This window comes from Dromaius novaehollandiae, chromosome 27 (assembly GCF_036370855.1).
Source record: "Dromaius novaehollandiae isolate bDroNov1 chromosome 27, bDroNov1.hap1, whole genome shotgun sequence".
NCBI lineage: Eukaryota > Metazoa > Chordata > Aves > Casuariiformes > Dromaiidae > Dromaius > Dromaius novaehollandiae.
Genome location: NC_088124.1, coordinates 1321875 through 1347814, shown reverse-complemented (window position 1 = coordinate 1347814; position 25940 = coordinate 1321875). Strand labels below are relative to the sequence as shown.

General features: G+C 49.8%; 2 protein-coding genes across 6 annotated transcripts in view; one reads left to right on the top strand and one right to left on the bottom strand.

Annotated features, from left to right (window-relative positions):
• Window positions 1-151: 151 nt before the first annotated feature.
• Window positions 152-10609, top strand: RNPEP (arginyl aminopeptidase). Of its 4 annotated transcripts, none has more exons than XM_064498322.1 (11): window positions 152-573; window positions 2428-2568; window positions 5046-5197; window positions 6167-6283; window positions 6409-6644; window positions 7380-7493; window positions 8176-8288; window positions 8772-8880; window positions 9446-9670; window positions 9921-10063; window positions 10305-10609. In XM_064498322.1, exons 1-11 carry the CDS (start codon window positions 205-207, stop codon window positions 10467-10469), a joined length of 1884 nt encoding a protein of 627 aa, XP_064354392.1. In that variant the 5' UTR covers window positions 152-204; the 3' UTR covers window positions 10470-10609. The 4 variants fall into 4 exon arrangements, with proteins under 4 accessions (XP_064354392.1, XP_064354393.1, XP_064354394.1 ...); XM_064498323.1 differs by lacking the exon at window positions 2428-2568 and adding an exon at window positions 2240-2380; XM_064498324.1 differs by lacking the exons at window positions 152-573; window positions 2428-2568 and adding exons at window positions 1014-1473; window positions 2240-2380.
• Window positions 10610-13243: 2634 nt separating this feature from the next.
• LZTR1 (leucine zipper like post translational regulator 1) overlaps window positions 13244-25940 on the bottom strand; it is a 37824-nt gene continuing 25127 nt past the window's right edge. For both annotated transcript variants that reach the window (XM_064498320.1, XM_064498321.1), the window contains 8 exons: window positions 25306-25489; window positions 23144-23313; window positions 20878-21034; window positions 19309-19435; window positions 17999-18148; window positions 17673-17778; window positions 16937-17017; window positions 13244-14030 (listed from right to left, as the gene is read on the bottom strand). In XM_064498320.1, coding sequence (XP_064354390.1) covers window positions 13914-14030; window positions 16937-17017; window positions 17673-17778; window positions 17999-18148; window positions 19309-19435; window positions 20878-21034; window positions 23144-23313; window positions 25306-25489 — 1092 coding nt within the window. In that variant the 3' untranslated portion in view covers window positions 13244-13913. The remainder of the gene's footprint in view (window positions 14031-16936; window positions 17018-17672; window positions 17779-17998; window positions 18149-19308; window positions 19436-20877; window positions 21035-23143; window positions 23314-25305; window positions 25490-25940) is intronic.

Below are 25940 nucleotides of genomic sequence, written 5' to 3'. Positions count from 1 at the left end.
CCCCACACCGCCCCGCGCCCTCTCACACCGCCCCGCAGCCCGCCCCGCCCCATTCCCCGCCCCCCGCGCTGGCCCCGCCCCCGCTCCCTGCGGCGCCCCGCCCCTCGCGCGCGGCCCCGCCCCCGCTCCCTGCGGCGCCCCGCCCCTCCCCGCTGGCCCCGCCCCCCGCGGGCGGAGCGGGCGCGCGGCGCGGCGCGGGCGGCCATGGCGGCGGCGCGGGACGCGGCCTCGGCGTGCAGCGCGGGCGCCTTCGAGCTGCGGCACGTGCACCTGGCGCTGCGCGTGGCCTTCGCGGCGGCGGGCGCGGGCCGGCTGCGCGGCTCGGTGCGGCTGGAGCTGCGCTGCGCGCGCGACGGCGCCGCCGCGCTGGTGCTGGACGCGCACCCCAGCCTGGCCGTGCGGCGCGCGGCGCTGCTACCGCCCGGCGGCGGCGCCGAGCCGCGCCCGCTGCCCTTCGAGAGCCGCCCCTTCGCCAGCTACGGCTCCGCGCTGCACATCGCCCTGCCCGAGCCGCTGCGCGGCGGGCAGCTCCTCGCCGTCGAGGTCGACTATGAGGCGGGCGAGGGGCCCGGGGTGAGCGGCGGCGGCGGCGGGGGGAGCCCGCGGGGCGGGGCTGGGGGGGGGTAGGGGCGGGGGGGCGGGGCAACGGCTGAGGAAGCAACGGCTGAAGGGGGCGGGGCGGGGCTGAGGGGGCGGGGTCTGGGGGGGGCAACGGCTGAGGGGGTGACGGCTGAGGGGACGACGGCTGAGGGGAGCAACGGCTGAAGGGGGCGGGGCGGGGTCTGAGGGGCGGGGCAACGGCTGAGGGGGTGACGGTTGAGGGGGCGACGGTTGAGGGGGCAACGGCTGAGGGCAGCAATGGCTGAGGGTGCAATGGCTGAGGGTGCTGGCAGTGGGGCACTGGGCCTTCCCCGTCTCCCCGGGGAGAGCTGTAGCCCCTCGGGGTCCGGAGCCAGTCCCCATCTCTGACCCCTCGCCGCTGTGGGGCTCGCAGCGTCTGTGCCTGCGTCACGGCGGCGGCCCTGGGCTTGAGTTTGGCCCGGGTTGGAGCACGTCCCGGCAGCCGCCCGGGCTCTGTCCTGTCCTTCCCCTCTTGTTTCAGCAGTTCGGTCTTGCAGCTCCGGCGAGGGAGAGCAGGGACGGATCATCTGTCCGTCTTTGGGAGCTGGCTAGGAGCTGCTCTCTGGCTGCAGGGAGAGAGGCGCTGGACTGCTTCGCTCTGTGCTTCTCGTGTCTTTCCTCCTGCCATGTTTTCTGAGGGGAAGTAAAAATCCCGAGGCAGTGCGAGCCCAGTGGAGCATGACCAAAACCAGGGCAGGCCCATAAACCCGCAGTTTAGAGAAGCAACTGACTGCTTTGACCACTTGCCTTTGGTCCTGTGACTTACCACGAGAGCTGAAGATTGCAGGCTGCTTTGAGGCAGCTGCTGATCTTTGCCACCCTGCTCCAGAGCTGAGCTTCATGCCGAGACAGGTGACCTCAAGAGCTGACCCCTAAACACCTTCTCTTTCCAGGCTTAGTGCTCACTCTGGTTCTCAAATATTCGCTGCAGCCATTTGCACGTCGTGGCTGTTTGTGTTCACATTTCGAGTTTGCTGATTCTCCCATTGGACTCCCTTTATCTCTGCTAGTGTACAAGCACTAGCCCTGACTCAGCACTGATACAGCTATACATGAAAAAAAAAATCTTTGCTGACATATCGAGTAGCGATAAATTGCATTTAGCCAAGACCTGTACGTGGATATTGCTAGGCCAGCAATCTCTTTATTGTAGATAAGGCCTAGGTGTGGGCTGTTCTCCAAAGGGCGGGCTTCATCAGTCCAAAGTTGCCTCTAAGTCAGCACGGTGAATCTCTCTGGGAAAAATAAGACCCTTCAGAAGGCCGTGGCTGAAATTTGCCAGCGGAGCGAGAGCAGCATAACTCTGGGGTTAAGCACGCTCTGCCAACATGAGGGCATTTTTCATCTAGAACAGTGACTCTGCTGTCTGGGACCTGAACTGTCCCATCTGCAGCGTCCACCTGGGATGTATCAAGAAAGGTGCTTTTGTGCCTGGTTGTCTGTCGGAGGGCAGTACGCCCTGTTTCGTTCAGATGATTCATGTTTCTTTTCCAGAGAGAAACCGCTTGGGGATCGAGCTGTCCTTCAAATTTCATACGTGCTTCTGGTAACTGTGACTTAAATCTCACTGTCTCGTATGACTTTATTGATTGTTCTCCTTATTCTGCCTGTGCTGCAGATGTCCTGGCTGGACTCTTTCCAAACTGCCCAGAAGGAGAAGCCTTTCCTTTATACTTCTGGCTTTCCTGTGCTCAACAGGTCCTTTTTCCCTGGCTTTCACACTCCAGCAACAAAGAGCACCTATTCTGCAAGGATTCAGGTAAAGTCTCCCACCCTCACACAAAGCTGTCTCTTATCTCTCGTCAGGTGTGTTGGCTCAGTCCCGAGCAGACAGCAGGGAAGCAGAAGCCCTATTTGTACACTCAAGGCCAGGCCGTCCTGAATAGATCCTTTTTCCCTGGCTTTGACACTCCAGCAGTTAAATGTACATATTCAGCCACAGTGAAGGTAAGCAGTACCCCAAGAAAGACATGTAGGTACAAATTCAGCCACCCCCATGCAGCTTATCAAGAGCAAAAACCTCATCAAGTTTGTCCTGGTTTATAATCTCTCAAAGGGAGGCAGCAGGAAGCTGCCAGCTCTGTCACAGTACACACTGCACACACTGAAATGTTCGGGAGTTGCTTCTTGCTTTAAAGACACTGCCCAAACCCTTGTTCTTGTACAGAGTTATAGCAGCATACTTGAAATGATACTGCACTAAAGGCCCCAAGCGAAGAGGACACTGGAAAATATTTGGGTTTGATCCTGTTTTTAAGAGGAATATCAGTGGCCCAAAAGCTTCTCTCCCAATTCCTCCATCCTCCCCCAGCTATGTGTGATGGATGCTGGTTTGTGTAATCACTTGAAAGAGGATGCATGTGCAAGGCATGCAGGGTGTTGCACTGAAAGGTTTTTTGCCTCAGAGTAGGAGGTTGCTGAAATGTTTGGTACCTGAACCAAAAATATCACTTGGCAATTTAACTAGGCTGGTGTTTAAACTTCTGTCTGGTCTGCTCAGTTGATGCATGTGTCTTCTAAATAATTATCACAGCGAACCCAGTTTTGCCTCCTAGAAGTCAGAGGGTAGCAGGATGCTTTTTATTTTCGGCATGTGGAGAAGCTCGAGGATGACTTTGAAGAGCTGCGTTCGGAGGTGAAGCTTGGCTACGGCTTTGGTAGCTGAGGATGGTGGTGCAGGGAGCGGCCAGGTCCTGATGGCTGTGCAGGGGGATGCCAGGCTTCCAGACCCCTGGGGTCACTGACTGATGATGTGGAAACTGAGGACCACTTATTGGTCCTCAGGTGTTGTTTGGCATAAACCGGAGCTAAATAACTTGAATCCTGATTTCTCTTCCCATTGGGCATCTGGGATTTCATGCAATGCCTGTCAAGGGGTAACAGTTTCATTCATTCAGAGTTACTGTGGATCTCCCAGGGTGGACAAACAAGCAAACCTGCTTGTTTTGGGGGCAGGGAGGGAAAGTATCTTAAAAATATTCTTCCTGGCTTTTGATCACAACAGAAAGAAGCCGATGAGTCTCAGCTGTTTGCCGCTCAGTATGCTCTGTGCAGGGTTTACCCTCAGCCTGCCTGCTGGGCTGTTTTCTCTGTGCTGGAGGAATTGTGATGAGATAGGGGCAGGTCAGCTGCTTTCTTGGGGAGTCCCTCGTGTTGCTGCAGAGCCGCCCCTTACGGGAAGCCTAATTCCTTGTTTGTGGGGTGGCAGAGGGCAGGCAGGTAATGGAGCAGCAGGTAGATCGGCCTGTGATAAGATAGTGTCTGGCCTGTGAAGTTTGTGTCTGTCCCCTCCACGTGCAGCCACCCAGTGGCATCAGCAGTGCCGCAGATGGACTGTTACCGCCCGTTCCCGTTGTGCCGGGCTGCTGCAGGCTGGGGACGCCGCTCTCGGGTGTGACAGCAGGCCAGGGCTGACCTCTGAGAGACGCATAGGCTGCTGACGTGGGAGTCTGTCACATCTTTTCCTCTGACTTTCCTCAAGCATCAGCAAAGCTCCCTCCTGTAGAGCGAGCACGGGGTTCGGCTGCTGTAAAACTCTGACACGATGGTCTGCGTGAAGGAGATCTTGTTCTCTGTGACCCTGTGGAGGCCTCGCCTCTTGGAAGAGGAGAGACCACCTTAGCTTCCCTGTCTTGTAAGGCGCAACCGAGCCAGCCGGACTGAGAGCTACAGGGAAGCTGTGTCCTGCTCAGCACAGGCTGGAGGATCAAGGGCAGCGTTTGCTTTGGAGTGACAAACTGGGAAAGCAAGTTCTTATATAAGCAATGGCAGGAAAACCAGTTTCTGAAGAATTTGCATCCTTTGCCCTTTCAGCATCCCACACCTTCAATTCCAGCCTTTCTCTAGCTCTTTGCTTGTCCTCTGGCAGATGCCAACCTTACAGGACTGCTCAAGCAGGTCTGGAGCGTTACATCCTCACTGTGTTATAAGCAGATGTTCGAGCCTGACTTCCGAAGTGCTGAGTGCCCCCAACCGCTGCGGCTGTCATGGGAGTTGGGGACACAGCTGCAATCCAGAGTCAGTGCTCTGTTCCTCACTGCTCTGGGCACTTAAAATCTGGCAGCGTCAGAGCTGTGGGCTGACTGTACAGGAAGGGCTTCCTGGCTGCAACGTGGAAGGGTTTGAGTGTTTGTGGCATCGGGTGGCGGCCGAGCACAGTAAAACTCATGCAGACGGGTTTGTTAGGCCCAGGCCAAGTTCACCGTGCTGTGACGTGGCTCTGTTTGATGTCAGTCTGGAGGGGGATGCCCTGTGCTGCCACTGGGAGAAGTCGGAGCACTTTTGCTTTATCCCAAAGACTGCAGTGTTTAAGGGACGTTTGCAAGCGTGGCTCCAGAAGCACGCGCTGTACCGTCCCCAGTTGGGTTAGCTAAAATCTCGCTGCACATTACAGACCTGATGGAGACTCTTATCTACGTTTCCAGGTTCCTGAGGGTTTCACAGCTGTGATGAGTGCCACAACCTGGGAGAAAGAGGAGAAGGATAACACCTTCATCTTTAAGATGTCCCAGCCAATCCCCTCCTACCTGATTGCTCTGGCCGTTGGGGATATTGTTTCTGCTGAAGTCGGCCCAAGGTAAGTAGCTGTAGAAGAGACGAGTGGTGAGTCCTGGTTGTGGGAGCTGCTGCCTTGTGAACGATGGTGACACTTTATGTGGTCTCCTGTGCTCTGTGCTGTCCCGTGGCAGCTGTGTGCTGCCTGCCTCTCCCTGCACTTCCGAGCTCTCACGGAATCGGCAGGACAGCAGGATGCTGGCAGTAAGCGTAAACCAGTCAGTCTTCCCGCCTGCTGCACGCGTGCTGCCGAGCAGCGTGTTATCAGACCGTGCGCTCCGCCTGGGTGAGCGTGTTCCTTGCTCTTAAGAGTGCGGAGGAGTCTCGGACCAGCGCTGTGGGAACCTTTGTGCTCACTTCTGCTCTCCCCTGAGTGCGTCCCTGGAAGTGCTCGTTTCTTTCCTGGGCATATGAACGAAAGCAGAATGTTTCTGTTCAAGGACGGTTTGCTATCTCTTCCCGAGGTCAGCTGGTTTATTCAGGATTTCTGGCCATTTTGGTGACTGTGTAAAAGACCCGTGACGTTCAGACAGGGAAAGAAATTACAACAGTTTTGCTGTCTCATTAGATTCATTTATCACCAGGCTTTTATTTTGTAGTGGAATAAACACGCAGTTACTGTCTGATGAAGCAATAGGGTAAAAGTCGACTAATGCTTAAAACTTCCTCTTCTCACCCTTGACCAAACGCATCAATCGCAGAAGGGCTCTGACTTGTGACTCTCCCCTGTGCGATGGTGGACAGACTGGGTCCCCTGGGACTGCAGAGTGCTCCCAGCCGCCTTCTCCTGGTGGAGATGCAGTGTGCTGATACGGGCATGGCGGGGAGAACCATTTCCGAGAGCAGATACGCACTGCTCTGCTCTCCAGAGGTTTCCCTGGCACCGTGATGTTGGTCAATGGGGCCAAACATTGCCCTAAGCCGCTACTCCGCCATCGGATCTGCACGGATCCCTTCCCTTGCCAGGCGTGAGTTCTGTTGGTCTCCGCAGGAGCCGTGTCTGGGCTGAGCCTTGCCTGATCGAGGCTGCTAAGAAGGAATATGACGGGGTGATTGAGGAGTTCCTGGCAGTTGGAGAGAAGCTCTTTGGACCCTATGTCTGGGGCAGGTATGGCCTCCGGTTCTTGGTAAGTCTTGTTCCTTTGCGGCTGGGGAGGGAGCGTCCCTCAGTCTCTGGGCCGTATCTGCAGGAAGAAGCGGGTCTGTACCAAGCCGTCTGCTCTTCCCTGCCAGGTACGACATCCTGTTCATGCCGCCCTCGTTCCCCTTCGGTGGGATGGAGAACCCCTGCATCACCTTTGTGACACCCTGCCTGCTGGCCGGGGACCGTTCCCTGGTGGATGTCATCATCCACGAGATCTCCCACAGCTGGTTTGGCAACCTGGTCACTAATGCCACCTGGGGCGAGTTCTGGCTGAACGAGGGCTTCACCATGTACGCACAGAGGCGGATTTCCACCGAGGTCTATGGTGCGTGGCCTTCTCCAGCCTTTGTCTTGACGTGGAGCACAGAGTCCCCACGTATGGCCTTGCCGTTGCGGGAAGAGCCCTGTTGTCCCTCTGGACAGCACAGTTTTGGGATCCATGTTCTGCTGCTCAGCACATCCTTCTCAGCACTACGTGTGGGGCCGTATATCCTAAAAGACGTGAAGAGCAGCAGTCTGCAATGCACCTGGGGTTTCTTGTTAACAACGAAACAACCTTGTCTCCGAGAAATGGATGGAGCTGCAATATCCCTGTACCAGGGAAGTGGAGCCCTGCTGAACAGGGGAGCAGTGATTTTTACCCAGTCTTACAATCTTTTGCTCTCCCAGCTCACTGGGGGAGCCAATACCAGGAGCCCAGAGCTCCCTGGACACGTGGGTCACATCTGACAGCACCAGGTAGTGTCTGAGCTATCTACTAAATTCGCCTGAAAGTGTAAGTGGCGGCTCTAAAATCTTGCTAACCAAGGGCTGGTTTGCTGTGTGCCTCTGCAGCTCCAACTAAACACCTAATTTATTGGTCCCATTATTCGGTGATGGGAAGAACTGGCCCAGCAGCTGCCGCTTCCTGCTCTTCACGCTAGTAGCAAGCTAGTGCTTTCTCGCTCCCGTAGCAGCACCTGTCCCACTCTCTTTCCCGCCCAGGGCAGACACTAAGGGAACACAAAGTGTGCTCGGGTCTGGTGGGGTCTCCAAGTGCCTCCTGCTTGTCTCTGCCCAGGTTCTGCATACACCTGCCTGGAGGCTGCGACGGGAAGGGCCCTGCTGCGCCAGCACATGGACAACACTGGAGAGGATCATCTGCTCAACAAGCTCCGGGTGATAATCGAGCCAGGTTTGTGGGGTGTCCCTGTCCTCTGACACCCGGCCTGAGGGTGTAGGGGCAGACAGGCCATCATGACCCATGTGAGGGAAAATCCTACTGTTGGTGTGTTCCAAAGAGCTAATGTCATGGAATAAAACCAGCTCTGGTTGTAGGACCTGAGCCCAGCAATAACTCTGGGAGGGTACGACAGGGCTGTGCTCTGCACACCGATAGCCTCCCGTCATCTTGCTGCTCTTGGGCATCCCAGCTCCCCGTTTCCCAGAATTTGGTGGGAGAGGGCTGGACATATTCCTACCCCTAGTGCCCAGCTTGTACGCTGGGATGTCTCCAATTAACAAACCAAGTTTCCTGGTCTCTTTAAGCGCCCTCCCGTGGGAGCTGATGGCTGCCATGGAGTGCTGAACACCTCTGAAAGGCTGCGCTCCGCAGGGGCCTAAATGTGTTTCTGAGGATGGCCTATGGGGTGGGGGAAGGCAAGTCCCAGTTCATACCGCAGCCCATACGTTGGGGGGTTGATGGGTTTGGAATTGGCCAGGTCACTCTTGCAGAAGAGCTTTGACTGCCTCTTTGATCCCTCTCAGAAGGTCCTTGTATCTGGTGTACAGAAAGTGGAAGTCTCAGCACAAGGGCTGTTTGTTTCGCAGAATGGCAGATTTTTTTTCTCAAAGCGTCTGTCTTTTTGGCCTGCTAGGTGTCAACCCAGATGACACGTACAACGAAACGCCCTACGAGAAGGGGTACTGCTTTGTGAGCTACCTGGCACATCTCGTGGGGGACCAGAGCAAGTTCGATGCCTTCCTCCAGGTAGATACGTGCGCAGTGTGCGTTGAGGGAGGTCTGCTGGGCCTGGCACAGAAGCTTCTGCCAGTGTGCTGGTGGTGAAGTGGGGCTGGTGGAGGTGCCAAGTACTGCAGAGCTCTGCAGAGGGACAAGGAGGCAACGGGATCCTCAGGAAGAAAGAGCTGAAGAGGGTGGCTGAGGAGAGGAACAGAAGATGGGAAACAGGGATGCTCACTGAGGAACGAGATTAAGGGTAAACTCGGCCATGCACTGGCAGCAGATAGTGGTGGAGTTTGGAGACTTCCTAGCACAATGCAGGGGCTGGGGAGTTCCTTGGGGGAAAATGGAGACCAGTGTGGGCTGGCATGGAAAAGAGGTAGCTTCACCAAGCTTCCCCTGAGCCCAGGGGTCCCCGAGTGAGCTGGAGCAGGAGAGCTGTCGAGCACAGCCTGGGGTGGTGAGAGGTGGGGAGTTTGTGCAATATCACTCCCCGTGCTCTCCCTGCAGGCCTACGTGAACCAGTTCAAGTTCCAGAGCATCATAGCAGACGATGCCCTCAACTTCTTCCTGGAGTACTTCCCGGAGCTGAAGAAGAAAGGCGTGGACTCCCTGCCAGGTCAGCACAGGGGGGCTGGGGGCCTCCTGGTCAGTGGGGGACCCCATTGCAAACCAGCACCTGGTGGGTGGGGGGGTGGGGGTCTCAGCTTTCTCATGTCTCAGCTTTCTCATGTCTCAGCCAAGCGTGAGGGATACTGAAGAGCTACCACTCGATCACTGCCTGCTTGGCTCTTCCCAACCTCTTCTCTCCTTGAAGTTTAATTTTGGGTCTGGCCTTGCTGGACACCATGTGCATGCTTTGTTTGTACACGGGGTCCAGTTCCATGGGACTTATTTAAGACGTCTGCCTACTGCAGGCCTCAACTCTACTGGAAGCAGAGTAGATCTGGCCTGCCCAGGATCCTCAGCTGATCCTCAGCTCCTGTGTGGTGTCACTGAGATCCAGGCCTGGCAGACGCTATCCGGGCCGGAGCCTGGCTCACCTCGCAGGCGGTGGCGTGGGCTGTTACTGCACAAGGGCAAACTGAGCACCGTGTCCTGGAGAGGTGGAGCCTGATGCCCTTAGTCTCCAGGTGTGGGGTTCAGAAATCCTGTCCCAGCTCTTCCTCCCTTCCTCGCCACAGGCTTTGAGTTTGATCGCTGGCTGAACACGCCAGGCTGGCCCCCTTATCTGCCCGACCTCTCACCGGGGGAGCAGCTGATGAAGCCGGCAGACGAGCTGGCGGAGCTCTGGGCAGCCGACAGCTTGAACATGGAGGCGATCGAAGCAGTGGACATCTCTGCCTGGAAAACGTACCAGCTGGTCTACTTCCTGGATCAGATCCTGCAGAAATCCCCCCTGCCAGAAGGTAAGGGCCAGGGCACCTCCTGGGGCTCCAGCACCCAGTGGCATCATGGGATAACGCTCCCTGGTCCAACCAGTTGGCTGGGGACAGGAGCATGTCACCAGGGCACCTTGGTGCTCATCAGTCAGCCCGTCCCTGCTGCAGTCCAGCAGTGAGGTTACTCCACATCTGCAAAGTCTCGGCGCGGTCGGGAGTGAAGGGCAAGTGTGAGTGTCTGCACTGCTCCCTGGCACCGGTGCCGTTTGTCTCGCAGGCAACGTGGAGAGGCTGAGCGAGATGTACCCAAAGATCTCCAAGGCCCAGAACGCCGAGCTGCGTCTCCGCTGGTGCCAGATCGTCCTCAAGAACAACCACGAGTCCGAGTACAGCAAGGTCAAGGACTTCCTCCACAGCCAGGTTGGTCACGGGGCAGCGGTGGCGGTGCCTGGCAGTGGCAGTTAGGGTGACAGCAGGTTGGGAGAGACGGGCAGTGGGCAAAGGTGCCTCGGTGCTGCTCGCCTCCCACCCCCAGCTGCCGTGGCTGGAGGCCAGCAGGAGCTGGGCTGTCTGGGGCCAGCAGTGGGGTGCAGTGCTGTGGGCATCGCCCAGCTGGAAGCCTGGGGAGAGATTCAGGCCTAATCCTCACTGTCTCTCGCAGGGGAAGCAGAAGTACACCCTGCCCATCTACCGCGCCATGTGGAGTGGGTCAGAGTCAGCCCGGGCACTGGCCATGGAGACCTTCTCGGCTACAGCCTCCCAGCTCCACGTCAATGTCCAGAACTACGTCAAGAAGATCCTGGGCTTGGAGGCGGCAGAGAATTAGTGACTGCTGCAGCCTTGGCTCTACTCCTTCTGTGGCGCCTTTCCCAGCAGAGCTGTGCTATGGAGCCCTCCGGGGGCAGAACCTCAGAAATCTCACTCATTGCATAAATTTCCTTATTAAAGGTTGTAATTTGTGCTCTTTCTCTTAGTGCTTTTCCTATTCCTGGGGCCTTATGTGCACGGTCAGCGTGAAGGGCTGCTCCTCCCAGGGAGGAACCAGCCCCGTGCCCCAGAGAGGGCTCAGGGACCAAGGTCCCGGCAAACGCTGACTTCTGGAGGCTTCCCCTGGTGTTGGCACACTGGAGGCAGCGGCCTGATACTAGCTTTTACCTGTGCTGCCAGGCTTTCCCGCTGCTCTACGGCCCCTCCCCAGCTGCTCTGCCTAATTTTTGAGCTGCCCTTCAGTGTGAATTTGAACCGAGCCCAGGCTGTAATTTAACAGCCACGCTCACTGTCACCCAAGGGGCCACCTGTGTCTGATAGCAACACAGTTACAGATTAAGACCAGCTCTTAAACCCAGATCCAATGCACAGGGTGTGACTATAACGGGGGGGGCTAAACAGAGAAATGGATATGGGTGCATCTATCTATGTGTGGCCTAACGGGCTTTCAGCTATTTAACCAGGAAAATAACTGTGGGCACCGGTGAGCAGTCACAGCCATGCTGAAACAGCAAACGACGCACCCAGAAAAGACATCAACTCAAACCGACAGCACTATAACATCTACTTACATGGTACCATGCACTGTTATCTCGGACCATCGCTCTGCATTTTGCTGGGCTCAATCCCACAGAGTTTGGCTGATGAGCTACACCAAACATGATTTGAGGGCTTTAAAGAGTCACTGTGGCCAGCATATAGAGGCGACTGTAGTTAGGCATGTTCAGGACAAGGAGAAAGCTAGACAGCTATGCTGTTATTTATTCCTTATCAAACTAGAACAACTAGAGCACATTCCTAGAGCCGAATTCCTTATCAAAGGTAACAACAAGAGCGCAGTTCCTGGAACCAAACCCGCTACCAGCTCAGGTAGTTCCCCCAGCTCATTCTCCTGCTGCAGGTCCTGCCGCACTTCAGAGGCAGGAGGGCACCGGCTCAGGCAGAACAGGGGCAGCCTTGCTCATGCATCAGCTCCTCTCGTTGACGTGTGTTTCCTCCTGTCTCCTCGCATAAGAGCAGCCCAGAGGCAAATCAGTCCAACCGCCTAACAGCTCCACTGACCGCAATTTTTCATATAATAAAGCCCACCGATGCAATGCAAGGCTGACTGAGCACTTGAGGTCACTAGAGCGTATGCTTGGACAAAGCCAAAAACAACAACAACAACAACAAAAAATCTCCAAAACAAAGATACCTACAGCGCCCCAGCTCAGGGAGTGCTGAGGCTGCACATTTCATTGCTGAGGAGCTCAGGAATAAACTCCAAACCCTCAGCTAGTCTCAGAAAATGGAGTCAAAGGGGCTTCTTATTATGACATAATTCAAACTAGCTGGTTCTTACTGCTGGAACCAGTTTCTGCATATTTGGAAAAAAAAAATGGGTGTCCACCAGTGGATTTGACATTGACGAAAATACCTTTTAGTATTTTTTTGTAAGTTGTAGCATAAACCCTTCTTCGTTTGCAGATCTTCTGGTTTCTCAAGGAAAGTGCATATTATCTGTATAATTAGTATCACCTCTGACAAGAGACTTCATTACCTATGAGGCATTTAGGAACAATCCCATGGGTTGAGATGAGTCCTTGGCTCCGAGCTGCACTTGCCACCTCCGGTCTGACTCACCTGTACAAACCCTCCGCTGGGAGTCAGATTGAGCAGTCCATGAAGTATTTATTTCCCTTGGATTAATCAAAATGATGTTCTCCATTGTATGGAGAGACAGTAACACCCCTCTTGGCCTACCACAACCACGTATGTGCAGTGGTAACGCTACGGGCTGCAGAACAGGAGCTCACATCTGGTACCGCACCAGGAACAACGTTCTGCCCTGCAATAAAAATCATGGCTGCAAGGGTAGAAACACGGGCTGGCAGCTGCTCTGCCCAGGAGGGCTCTTCAACCGCTCCGGCACAGGCCAACTCTGTTATTTCAAGAAGCCAAGCAGACAGTAGTACAACTGCCGGGTTGCCTTCTCCTTCACGCTGCACTTCTCAGGCAAGAAAGGGAACAGAAAACCCGTCAGGTGAAGTTCCTTTGCACCGCTGGATGCCAGCTACTGCTAACGCACATGGCCAGAGCTTTCACCTGCTGTACTGCCTCCTCCCTGTCCTGCTGCATGGATGAGGACAGGGCGGTACATGTTCACCTCACATGGTCTGAAGACCACTGCAAGCTGGCAGGACTTAAGGCAGGACAAGATTTTGATTCTCAACGTCTCCCTCCCTCCTCCCGGCTGTCCTAGGTGCTGTCAGCAGGGCAGGGGAGCAGCTCTGTGCTGGGCACACGGTGACCTCCTGAGCTCCCCCGCCAACCTGCAAAATTCAGCAGCGAGGGAAAATCAAAGCTACTCTCTCTCTTCCGCAGTGCGGGAAACGTCCGACAAGGGGCTGAGGAGCTGCAACAGGAACGGAGCAGCGGCTGCTCCTGGGAAGGCAGCTCTGCCTCCATTCACCTTCCTGCAACAACTAAGGGAGACGTTTTAGTGCAAAACGAGTAACGAGATACAGCACAGATATTTATTTTTAACACAGTGACCTTCAGCAAGCTCGGCCTTCTTTTTGGCTTAATTTTTTTCGAAAATTAAGCTCAAGTCAATCATGTAATGCAAGGAGATGATGTTAACTGTTTATTAATACACTGATTAAGAAAGGCTTAATGAGACAGGATTAACAGATTTTTATGGTCAGAAAGGACCTCTGTCATCTTCTGGATTGACCTGCTGCAGCCCACCAACTGAGGCAGCTGCAACAGGGCTTATCTTTTAATCCACGCCACGGAGAGTCAGTCTCTGACAAGCCACTGTATCCTGGTCCATGAGTCAGCCTCACTGCTAACACCATGCCCTCTAGATCCTGTTTGGTTGTATCTGACATCTACTTACAGCCCCTGGCTGCTTCAGCTGAAGTTCTTTAAATAGTAAAATTTAAATATTGTTTCAAAACATTAATGACTCTTATTTATGACTTTTATTTTACGGTATAGGAGTAATTACGGGCTTGATTTTGGACTTCGTTACCCTCAAAACCACGTGGAATGAATTCATTCCCGTAACGGTTTCGATTTTACATTTGTGTAACAGAGACCAAACCCTGCTCCGCAGAAGTACAAACCACGCAAAGCCACAGGAGAGTAAGTTAGCTGTCCACGCTCTTCCCGGCCGTCTGCTACACTGCGTCGGCTCTCTGAGCAGCTCAGCACGCAACGGTAAAAATGGAGAGAGTCAGCCGTAAAGTGCTAGCTTTTTTTTGAGGAACAAAGGAAATACTTGGATGACCAAAGCACATCATATGTCTGAGCCCAGCTCTGCGCACTGCTTGTCTGATATGTGATTAGCTAACGATTCTATGATGTCAAGGAGGAGTGGCTGACTTAGGGAGCGGAGATTTGGCAACTTGGAGACCTTCAAGGGAAAGAAAAACAAAACAGAAGAACAGAAGGAAATTAAAACCCTCCCCAAATCATAGTTTACATACCCCTGATTTTACCCTACCACCCGCGTGAGACACAATCAAGGCAAAGGACGTGGGCGTGCTGTGCGGGGCCGCAGGGAAAGGCCCACACGGGCTCTTCACCACAGTCGAGCCGTGACTTCCTGCACTTATATCCCAATCTCTGACCGCTGCACAGGTGGGATGGGAATGGAGACAGAGGAGAAATGCTGACCCCAGCACTGACTCTCTAAGAAAGGAATAATTGCTCTTTATAACAACAACTCTATTGTTAATGGATGCAAACTCAGGGCTGTCCTAAAAGTACAAGTTCGGCACCAGAACAGTCCTGAACTACCAAGTCTGGGGATTTCTACTGACCCTCAGATCATCTGAACGGGACACATAGGACCTGATCTCTTTGCTCCTGTGAGCTCCTAAGGAGATGTGGTACCTTAAACAGGTTTAGTGTCTGTGGTGGCTTTGCCTGTACAGTTCCCACAGTCAAAGCAGGTCACTGGAGCATCAGCCAACACAGACTTTTGCCGCATCAGATATATGAGAATTTGCAATAAAATTCATGCTCTTAGTCTGGTCAGAGTGTGAACTTATCTGGAAAGATGCTCTGTCCATTCCTTCCTTCTCCACATCTTTATAGTAACAAGCCATGAATAGCATTCCTCCTCTTTCTAGAGTTGTTATCTGTGGTTAACATGTATGTGCAGGCTTGAAGGAGAACTCTGCCTAAAAACCTCTCCACTTTTCCAGCCTGTATCAACTGCTCTAATATAAAATATCACCTCACTCAAAGAAGCTTGACTGTGATAAAGAATATTCTGAGCCTTTTTTGAAACCCAGGAAGGAAACTGCTGAGGATGCTTTAAGAAAAAGCTCAGGATATATGCTTGAATATGCCCAAAATAAGGGGCCGCAAGGAGTGGGAGACAAAGTGATCCCCTTGATGCAGGTGGGAATCCTGCATCTGCCCTCAGAGGCACACACTACGCAGGGACAGCACAGGACCGTATGCAACGACAGCGGCCGGTGCCAGAATACAAGCAAACACTTAAGAAGAGAAGTTTTATTAGGGCATTTGCACAACACAGACACACAAGAGCCTAAATACAGAGTGTTGCCCAAACTACTGAACCTCTTTGAACAGTTCTTTAAATGTTCCTTCTGCGGGAAAACTTTCCTTTTCTGAATAGAGAACAGCATTAATCAAGCTGAAAAAACAGGAGACCACGACGGTCATATATGCAGCCTGCCTAAACCTCGATGACCCGCTGGGCTTGCACAGCTACAACACACCAACTTGCAGAGTCTGCGGTGTGCAAGCGAGCAGAGCGGCAAGTGTTCCTGCCCAGCGATGCATGCGCAGCCACGCAGTGCCAGGCCAAAAATCACACACCAAAGCCTCTCAGGCCAAACACAAACGTTGCGTAATTAAGGTTTCTTGCGCATCTGCTTGACAGTCTCCCAGCCACATTTTGATAAAAGCTGTTCTAACAGTCGATGGTTTAAATACAAAAAGTTTCCTCATAGCCTGGTTACTAAAAATGAGCGCAACTGAGTAATGCTCCCCATTCAAATCTTTTTTTTCCTGAAGTGAGGCAATGTTCATTCCTCCCCACACACATTTTGGTGAGAATCATTTGAACCTGCTTGTCGCCCTGAGGCCTCCAGTGGGAAGCTGAGACCACGACATTTCAGCTCTCGGGGACTACAGTGCGCTGATCTCACACCCCGAGAGATGTACCAGCGACCAGGCTACTCCGTAACCTGCAGTGGGATCGTTCTCCAGCCTACGCTGAAGCTGGGCCGCTCTGCAAGACTCACGAGGCCAGAAGAAAACAAGCAAGAAGAAACTGGGGGGCTGTAAGCTAGTGCTGAGGACCCTCCACTGGGAGTGGGATTACTGAACACTGGCTGCACTCTCAAAGCTTTTCTGCATTTTTAGTGATTTCTAAATGTAAAATGCATTACCCTTGGGCAACTTGGGCATTTAATAAAGAGCCTGAATACCTCCCTCTGAGTCTCTCATCTCTAGGTATAAACTGGACCTAACAGTGCTTTCCATCCCCACGGGCAGAAGTGGGAGGACTGGGAGATTAAATATACAGAAGATGGCAAGCTACTCGAATACTAACCGGGGAATTACCCTCAATAAATCTGTAGCATCCAGAAATCCCAATTCCCAGTCTCTGTGATTTATCTACCAGTTTAACAATGCTAATAGTTCTGCAATGAACTGATGACATGCTGGGAAGCTCTCACGGAGGGATCATATCTCGTACGATTCAACTGAATGACAATACCCATATTCTCTTGAGGGAGGACAGCAATATCAGCACATCAGGCTCTTGACCTTTTCTATGACTAATGTATCATCCTATGTGTCACAAACACGGAAACTACAGAAAGCCCAGCATGGTAATCTGCCTTATGAGCACATGACAATATAATCTCTATGACAGGGAAACACTTCAACAGAAATGCGAGCAGCACACTTGTAACTGCTAGTGAAAGAGAGATCTGTGCATTGGATACATTGCAAACTGATCTTGTCATACACATGAGATCCCAGCGATGGCATGGCACGAAATTAAGAGCTGAGAAAGAACTGGAAATGGAGGTAATTCTAGGTAACTTCTGTTTTGGAAGGTCTTCACATCTCCAAACCAGGCTGTCCTATTATTTATTTTTTAGCGTGAAAAAGTACGCCCAGCAGATTTGGCAGTGCATGTCAGTGACACCCAGCCAGCTTCAGCTGTCTCACAGGAGAAAAAGAAATGGATTAAAGACATCAAAGTGTCTTTAACCACCGCAGTGACAGAGGACAGCAGGTCTCAAGAGCCCCAGAAAAGATGCAACCAACCTTGGTGAACTGGTGAACGATGATGTGCAGGCAGTGCCTCTTCATGTCCAGAGCCTGGGTCTTGTCAGCTGCCTCTAAAATCTACGGCAAAAGCAAACCAAGCTGTGATTTGCCTCCTGCGTTGCTTGGACAGACGGTACACCGTGCACTAACGACCCACACAGCAGATACGGAAACAAGGCTGCTGAAGGCTGCGCTCCTGCCTGTGCGTGACCCATTCGGGGCCACCAGCATTAGGAAGGTTTGCAGGGTCTCTCTGGATGTCACTTTGGTAGCGATTCAGTGAACTGGCACTGGGCGTACCCCAACAAGGGATACGATGAAATGCAAAGTGATTTATTCGAGAAACTAACTCCTAAGATCTACTGTATCAGATGACCACACCAGGGCACTGTCTTGATAACACGGTTACGCACTAGTCACCTGCAGAACTGCACAGGCAGCAGGCAGGCATAATTTAGGAAGAGGAGAGGCTTTATAGCTTTATAATGTATTCCAATATTATTACATTTTTCATGCTCTCCTGTACAAACATGGCTCTAATTACAATGCATTCAAAGACCTCCCTAAAAAAAAAAACCCCATACTATCTTTACCTTGAAGGCATTTACACTCTACAGCTTTAAGTCAAAATTTTGTGTCAAAAAAGAATAAACTCTAGGCTCATTTGACTAGGCCCTTTGGCTTCCCTGCATTTAAGACAAGTGACTAATTAAAGCTACCTGGGGACAATTACCTGGAGTACATTTTCCACTGTGACATTCATTTCTAGATTCTGCTTGCAATAGGCTTGCAGTCTGTTGTTGGAGAAACCATAATAGTAAGGTGCAGCAAAGAGGTAGCTGTTAATGCCATTAAGGAAAAAAAAAAAAACAAAGCAAAGGTAACAGTAACTGATCATAAACACAATGCGATGGCAGAAGTTAAAAATGTGATGCATATTAATGCAACACTGACAAATAATCCTCCCAGGTTATGCCTAGCTATCTAGAGCTAAAGGAAGTTGAGGTGCTGCATATGCACTTTAAACAGCTTCTTCAAGTACTTTAGATTAAAGGATACAGGGAATCCTCAGGAGGCATGTTTACTTCTCCATAATAGATATATCTAAGCATAGATTCAAACGCTTGCTTGCTGGGAACCATTTCGCCTATAGAAATATTTACTTGCCCATCTTCTGGCATGAAGGAACGGAACATGGCTTCAAAGTAACTGGAAAAAGAAATAAAATTAATGTAATATACAAGCTCTATGGGTCACATTCTGCAGACAGATGGTTTAACCCAGTATTGTTCAAAGGCAGCTATTAAGCACTGCAGCTTCCAAACAAGCAATTTCAGCTGACAACCTGGGGTAAAATATTGCTAAATTGTTATGATTCATATAGGTCTGCCTGTGAGAGAACTCCAGACATAATCCCTATCATTTCCAACAACACTACCTGGAATCTGTCTCTGTGTCTTGAAAATTAGGACACACGGTGCTCTGATTTTTGTCTAATTTGCATAAGACTAGACAGCTTAAATCACTGTGAGTTTCCTTGGTATCTACAGGCTGCGACTGCCAGTCACGCAGGCTTGTTTTAAAGTTGTGAGATGCTTCTGGGGAAATACTCAGGTAACTAATACTGAATATTATTACTGGGATGGGAGAAAATTTTCTGATGCTATTTGAAGTGGAAATTTTATGTGAATGCTTAATGTCCTGCAGCATGTAAATGCACGCATATATACAACATTCTCTGTGCAAGCGAGGGACAAACCCACTTCATTCATGTACTGAGGAGGGAGAAAAATAAGCATCTTTAGCAGAGTGGACTACTTGCCTCCGTGACAACGTATGGGAACAATCTAGTCTGTCACGCACTATTTTTTCTGTATGTTTGCTCATACCTAGTCTTCAAACTTCAGCTGGTGAGAAAGAGATACACACGTTTCACATAACCCAAAATGGATGTTCACCATCAGATGATTCTTTCTGATCTCAGTGGACATCTGCTGCTTTCCACTTCCTTAAAAAAGTCTTCTACTTTACACCCTCTTTCCCCCCTAGTGATTTAACTGATTCTTTGTCTTGCAGTGCAGCTTCCTAAACATCGTCTGGAGCATCTCACAGTTTTAATTTCCTCCTATCTTTCCCTGCTGGGTATCGAATTGAAAAACATTTAATCATTGTTGCTGAAAGGCTTATTGCACTTACTGAGCAAAGCTGTATCTTACGTACAAAATTCCCTCCTGCCTCCTATAAAAAGCAAGCTGACCCACACATTGCACAGTGCTGAATTTTGCACGTACAATATTTGTTATAGCTCTAATGAACAGTGACTCGTTTAAAGGAATTTCCAGTTTTGCTCCTAGGGCAAAGGCTCTCACCTGGAACGAGCTGCTAGGATGGCTTTATGGGCTGGCCGCGGGTGGCCGTCTAAGAGAAGGATGATATCACAGAATTCAATCCCAGCTCCTTCTAGGTAAGCCTTCATGTCCTGAATTAAAGACGTTCCTGAAAGCCAACACAGTGAAATAGTTAAAAAAATACACGATAGTGCCAAGTAGCCAGGTGATACCCAACTAATATAAGGCCAAATCATAGCTACAGGCTCCCTTTCCTTTGGGACCTACGGGGTGACTGGCAGATAGGCCCTTTCTCCGAAATGAGCTTCTTCCTTCCCCACCACAATCCATTACCTGCTGCCTGTCCCAGAAGCACCCTATACCCAGCAGCTCTGTTTTCAAACTGCTGACAGCAAGCGTTGGCAGTGAGCCATCGAAAGGTGCCTTCTATACATAAAGGTGATTTTTCCCTACCTTTTCATTTCCAAGTACCAGGAATATAAAATTTGGTCTCTTTGCCTTAATGGAAAAAAATTTCCTCAATCTTTAATACAGGCTTTTTCTATCCAACATGTTAGTTAGTCTTGAAAATATATGATAATTGAAAAATAGAGCAATCATTCAAGTCTGATCCAAACACATTCCTCATTTCAAAGCTCAGCTTTCAATTTTTTGGTGTTTGGATCTCTAGCACCCTTTCATTTCTAGGTATAGAGGCTGGCTATGCCATCTTCCAGGACAGTGCATGTGTCTTCTTCCTAGGACAACTGTCAGCCAAAGGCTTTCCACTTGACCTTCCAGGAGGACTAGCATCCCCCATCTACTGCTTCAGCACATGATTCTTTTTGCGCAGCATTACAAAGCAATACTGACAATGCCTCCGAACTTTGGGGCCTCAGCAAACTTCATTATTGCATTTCTTTTTTTGGCCTCAGGATGATAAAATCTTAAATAAGGCTAGTCCCAAATCAGTCCTTGATGAATTCTGTAATAGAATTGTAAATTAATTCTTCTCCTTCCAGCACAATCACAGAATGAAAATGAAAGGCAGGACTGTTAGTACAAGTTATTTATCTTCTCACAGTCTTCTCCTCCCTATCTTCTCTTCTCTTCTTCCATTAACTTTTTTTTTTTTTTTGTTATTTTTTTCCATGCTTTTTTCCTTTCTCTCTCATAGGGTCTGTCCTGTCAGTGCTGGCTTACTCCCAAGATCCTCTCCCTCACTGCTGCTCCTTCTTTGGTGACAATTTAAGAGCAGGCCAACCTCCCCCCTCAGCTTTGTTACCTTCTTGTTCGCTTTAACTGAATCCCCACTGCCTTTTCATTGAATCCTTCCTTTATATCCTTCCATTCCTTCTGCCTCTCTGAACAGATTCAGGATACTCGATTCTTATATATTCTGGATTCATATATCGCAAGGAGAAGATGACTAAGTACAACATGACCCTTCAGGTATTTCAGTGGGGACAATGTTCTGAGTGAAGTTCCCCGGAGAAAGAACTGGAGTGCTCTTTCTTGGTCTGGGAAGCAGACTAAGCACAGCCTAAACTAAACACATCACTAGCAGCCCAAAACCACCACAACTAATATCTTTATAGGACATAAATTTACCAATGTCGAGCGGCTGATCGGAATGCGTTCGAACGGGAGGTTGCTGTTTTCTCCGTACAATCTCCACGATGAGGGATGAGGAAAGATGTTCAAACTCCTTCATCATTATTACCTGATTAAAATGTGATTCTTTCACCACAAAGTTCAGGCAATGTTCCTTAAAGAGTAATAATAATAATAAACACTGTTTACTCATATGAAGAAGTCTTACAGCATCACATAAATTAGGGAAAAAAACCTCCCATTTCAAAATCTAACTGATTTTTTTCTGGCAGCAATATCAGTTATCAGCATAACCAGCCAGCTTGATCTTCATGAACTGTTCATAATCACCCACTGCAATCAAATAATACAATATTTGATGTTACAGAATATTCTGCCACCTTCCAACCAGACTTGCACCTTGCAGTGCTGCAGCTGTTCCCTATGCTGTAGAAACTGTCCCTCTTGAGGATGAGTTGTTCCGTTCTCAGATACCCTATACGAGCGAAACTGGATTCTTTTCAGACAACCACAGCCATCAGGAATACATCTCTTTGCCTTATGTGCTGCAACCCAAAGGCATAAAGAGCAGAGCAGGCCCAATTGTCCCTCTGTCATTTTATAAGACCCAAATCCCAGAGGAGCAGCACTGTGCAGAAGTGGAGAATGACAACAGCTCGTGACACCTAAAGGATGACATGTCCTGAAGAACCACATTACACAGATAAATAGCCGCCCTTTTCTTGCGACTGTTCACATGGATGCCACAGCTGGGACTGTCAAACACTGATGTTTTCCCATTTAGGCTCCTACCTGAACAGGAAATTGAGGACAGTTCTAAAGGTCTAGAAAAACCTGACTAAGAAATAACAATGAAGAAAAGATTAACTGACTTCCATCAAGCTAAATAGTTTTCAGATTTCCTAAAGGATCTTGTCCAGATCGTGCCTTAAATTTTTCTTTAAAGGTTGCAAACGGTGTGAAAGAACACAGTTAAAAAAGTGGCACTGCTTTTGCCAGTGTGAACAGAGACTTTCCATCTATCTAACTACAGGACATCCTCATGAGCAAATATATATAATCTATACCAGCTCATCATAAGGTGAGTACACAATTCACTTCCAGAATAATTCCTACTTTCCGTTTTCTGCCAAATTATTTCAGCTGGGACCCACAGGGATCTGTCCAGACCTGTCCGCAAAATGTTTTAAATAATTATTAGGATGGTAGAAAAGAGAGCAGCCCTCTGCAGATGACACCTAGCCATGAGGAGCAACAAGGACTTGAGAGGACAGGTTGCCAATTCAAAATGATTCTGAGCAACTGGAGCGATGCGGAAAACCCCTGACACCATGCTGGTAGCTAAGGCAGGCGGAGGTAGCTGATTTATCTGAAATCATTGACAGTAGATCCATGGGTGCTGAGACGCTCAGTTTCTGAGCTTCTGGGCAGCTGATGGCACCATGGTCCTACGCACCAAAGGCTGTGTCAGCATCTACATAATTGCTGCTGACTCTGCTGCTGTCTTGCTGGATTTTCTTTGCCCAAACTCAGTGTGTAAAGAGTGACCGATGAAGCGCTGGGGCATATGGGTTTGTCTAGCCCCACTCCAGCTTTAACTGTAAGCTTTATTTCCAGAGGCTGTGGACATGTGCACAGGCTGCTCAAATAAGCATTGCATGAATCTTGCACTGACTCTTGGACTTGGGTGGAGGAGCTTCTTCTCTGAAGTTTTAAGGAGAATTGGCTCTGGCTGCCCTCGGTGGGGACCAGACCACGACAGCACAAGCACGGTCTGAAGCCTCTGCCATGAGGTTCAGCAAATGTCCCCAAGCCCTTGCCCCACTACAAGGAGATGGAGGATCGCCACCACATTTTGTTTTCCAGTAGGTTGTTTCTAGATTAAAGGCAGGAAAACAGAATTTCATTTTTCATCAGATCAGGTGAAAGAACCTGTTTTCAGTCTCTGCAAAAAAGAGTGGGACCAGAAAACACACTGGTTCCATCTTGCTGTATGAAAGAGAATTGATAAAGAACCAAAGTCACTCTGCCTTTCACATCCTACAGGGTAAATAAGCAAACATAGCAAACACTTGTTAGAGAAAACCTACGTAATATGCACGAGCACCTGGAGCACAAACCATGCTAATATATACTCCAGCAACTACAATTACAGGGAAGAACTGCACTTGCAAAAGCTGACAGCTTTATAAAACATTAATTACATCAAGATTTTATTTTTTTTTATTTCTTATCAGTTACTTTGCATGCAAAATGTGATTACCTTTAGCTGATCCAGCTGAAGCTTGTTAGCATTTTCACACACAATGAGCACATTCTGCAGATCTACAGATGCTTCAATATATTGAAGGCAGAGCTGTTCCAGTCGAGAGAGCTTGAAGTTTAAGGCTAGTTTGTATACATCCATAATAAGTAACACATCCTGCACGTGACCTGAAATTACAAGAGATAACAATGCCTTTCCATATCTCTAGAGAGTTCAAAGACAAAAGAAAAATCCTTTCTCAAAATAACTTGTAGTATCAACCCAAATGGGCAGAGATTAGTAAAGTATTCTTATGAGAAAATAAATCCATTGCTTCTTTGACTAAATCAAGAACTGGTACTAAAAAAAAAGGAGTGAGAGGTCTTTTCAAAATTGAGGGATGAAAGCAGCCACCCCAAAACACTTTTCAGACTAAGAGTTTGTGTCAACCTGGAATCCAATTTTAAAAAACCCTCAGAAGAAAGCGAAGTCCCTAAACTCACTAACGAGCTCGCACACAAGCAGCCTGATTTTCCAGCATGCTGAACCCCTAACAGCTCTGCTGAAGTCCCTGCTATTAATGCAGTGTTAGCAATCAGCTCCCCAATTTTGACAGGCCCTTATGAAAACAGGCTGTGCTTGTGCATTTAACACATCTGAGGTTTGTCTAGAAGAAAGGGCTGAAGGCAGAGAGGGGCAGCGGGGACCCAGGCTGGCTACTGCAACAGGGATACTGGGACACTAAAGCAAGAAAGACGACGCAGCCTTTGCTTTTCTCATGGGGGATCTCTGGCCATCTGCCGTAACTACTTTTTGATAGAGAAAAGCCTTCTTGCATGTCGTGTGGCTTCCCTGTGCCTAATGAGGAAAATCTCATTTGATAGGCATGCCCGATTTTATTAGCACATCCTCCAAAAGGATCCCCCAAGGCGCTGCCCTCTGAACTAAGAGGAACGACCAGGAATACATACAGTCAGGACAGGGCCTTTGAAGGATCGCAGCAGATTAATAGCACTGTAGAAAGGTAAGCTCTAGGGAGAATGCTTGAGGGGCTGGGGAGAAAGCTGCCTGGGAAGCCTGTAACAAAGGGAAAAGTTCAACGTGCTAATCCCTTCTTTGGTCTGATTCTGCCCCGCAATGGATGCACTGAGAACTAACCGAGTGGCTAAGAGGGAGATCTGGCAATACTGGCAGAAACCGATGAGGAGATTTTCTTGTTCCCGTTAATTAGGCTTGCTCTGAGACATGCCACCTTGCAGAGAAAGCCTGTAGCTTCCTTGAGACAACCGCATACAAATTAATATTTTCCTGAGAAATAGCTTATTCTAGAAAGGAATGATCTTGGATTAAAACTGAAGCAAAGCTTCCAGTGTTAGGATAGATGCATCTCAGTTTACAGGACTGTGTCAGGTGGCTGCAGCTTGCCCAGTCCCCACCAACTAGAGTAACCCCAGGGCATCCCGTTCTCACTCCCACCGCCCAGCAGACCTCATCGTTCAGTCATAGCCATGAGTTAGTTTTGCTATGTCAGAGCTGAGGGGTCTCTGGCTATTACCTCTCAGCCTCCAACTGTTTTTAACTCGGGGATCTTCAACGAATGCATCTAATGGATTCTTCTTTCTCGAGGAGTTCCTCTGGATTGACATTTTGAAGACAGGATGAATATTGGCTTGCTCTGCCTTCCTGTGCAGTGGCCTCAGCTTGCAAGGGGCCAAAACAGTAGCAGAGAAAGCCAATACAGGATGCATGGTTCTTCCAAGCAGGATGCTGTATGTATGCTGTATGTAATGCAGTGCCTGTTTAATGTAATGGATAATTCTCTTGTGAGCAGATGAGTTTTCCTGCAGTTTCCACTGTGAAATGTATCAAAACTTACCATGCAAAACTTGCGCTCCTGCACGGTTTAAGATTTACCCCTTGCTTCTCTGGTTCAAAATACCATGAGTTTTACACCTTTCTGGAAAGATGAAGAACCTACTTTTCTTTGGTATTTGAAAAGAATCAGGAAACACTGAAGCACTGGACAGTATGCTTTGACAGAAATTTGCAATACACTTTTTTAATCTCAGGTAAGTAATTAGGTGCTAAGAGCTTATCTGCAAATGCTTAATCCTGCTCCACATCAAAGTAAATGTCTGCTCCTGAGTTGCTAGTATTTTGTTTTTATCCTGCTTTCCTACCTTTTCGAGGGTATTTTATTTTATCCGTATACAGAAATTGCATGAGCACCTCGAAGGGTTGGGCTTCTGCCTCTCGGATGGGCACCTCCAGGAGAGGCTGCAGGCGGCACAGCTTGACATTTCCACCAATCCCATCCTTCTGACACACCGCATGTCCCTCGTCTTCAATATCTTGCTTTGATTTCTAATGAGACAGAAAAAACACTCAAACATGACAATGAGGTTTTGTCAGCCCATACACATTACCATCAAGCCAGAGGAAAGATCCTTCTCATTCCTGCACAATCTTCAAGCTCCAAAACGTAATAAAGAATGGATGTGCCCCAGACTCACTGTTCCCTGTCCTGTTGCAAAACCAGATCAGAATAAATGGGAGCTCCTGGATAAACCTCAAAAATAGGACCTCAGAAAAAGGGAGGAATTCCACAGAGTTCAGCATCAACAGCTTCACTTCACAGCCAAGGAAGAAAGAAGACACAGCAGCAAGTTCCACAGACCCCTGCCTTGCAGAGTCCAAGCATGAAGTGCTGTGCAAAAGTATTTTAAGCCTGTTACTTCAAAGTTGACAGCCCTTTCCCTGCAGCCTTTTCCCGGGAAGATGGAGGGCTGTGGGGTGGCAAAGCAATTGGCAAAGG

What these genes read in the sequence shown, in the direction of transcription:
- RNPEP (XM_064498322.1), top strand. Translation starts at nt 205, where the DNA reads ATGGCGGCGGCGCGGGACGCGGCCTCGGCGTGCAGCGCGGGCGCCTTC. An exon ending in GAAATCCCCCCTGCCAGAAG is followed by an intron (nt 9,671 to 9,920) that starts GTAAGGGCCAGG and finishes TTTGTCTCGCAG; the next exon opens with GCAACGTGGAGAGGCTGAGC. An exon ending in AGGACTTCCTCCACAGCCAG is followed by an intron (nt 10,064 to 10,304) that starts GTTGGTCACGGG and finishes TGTCTCTCGCAG; the next exon opens with GGGAAGCAGAAGTACACCCT.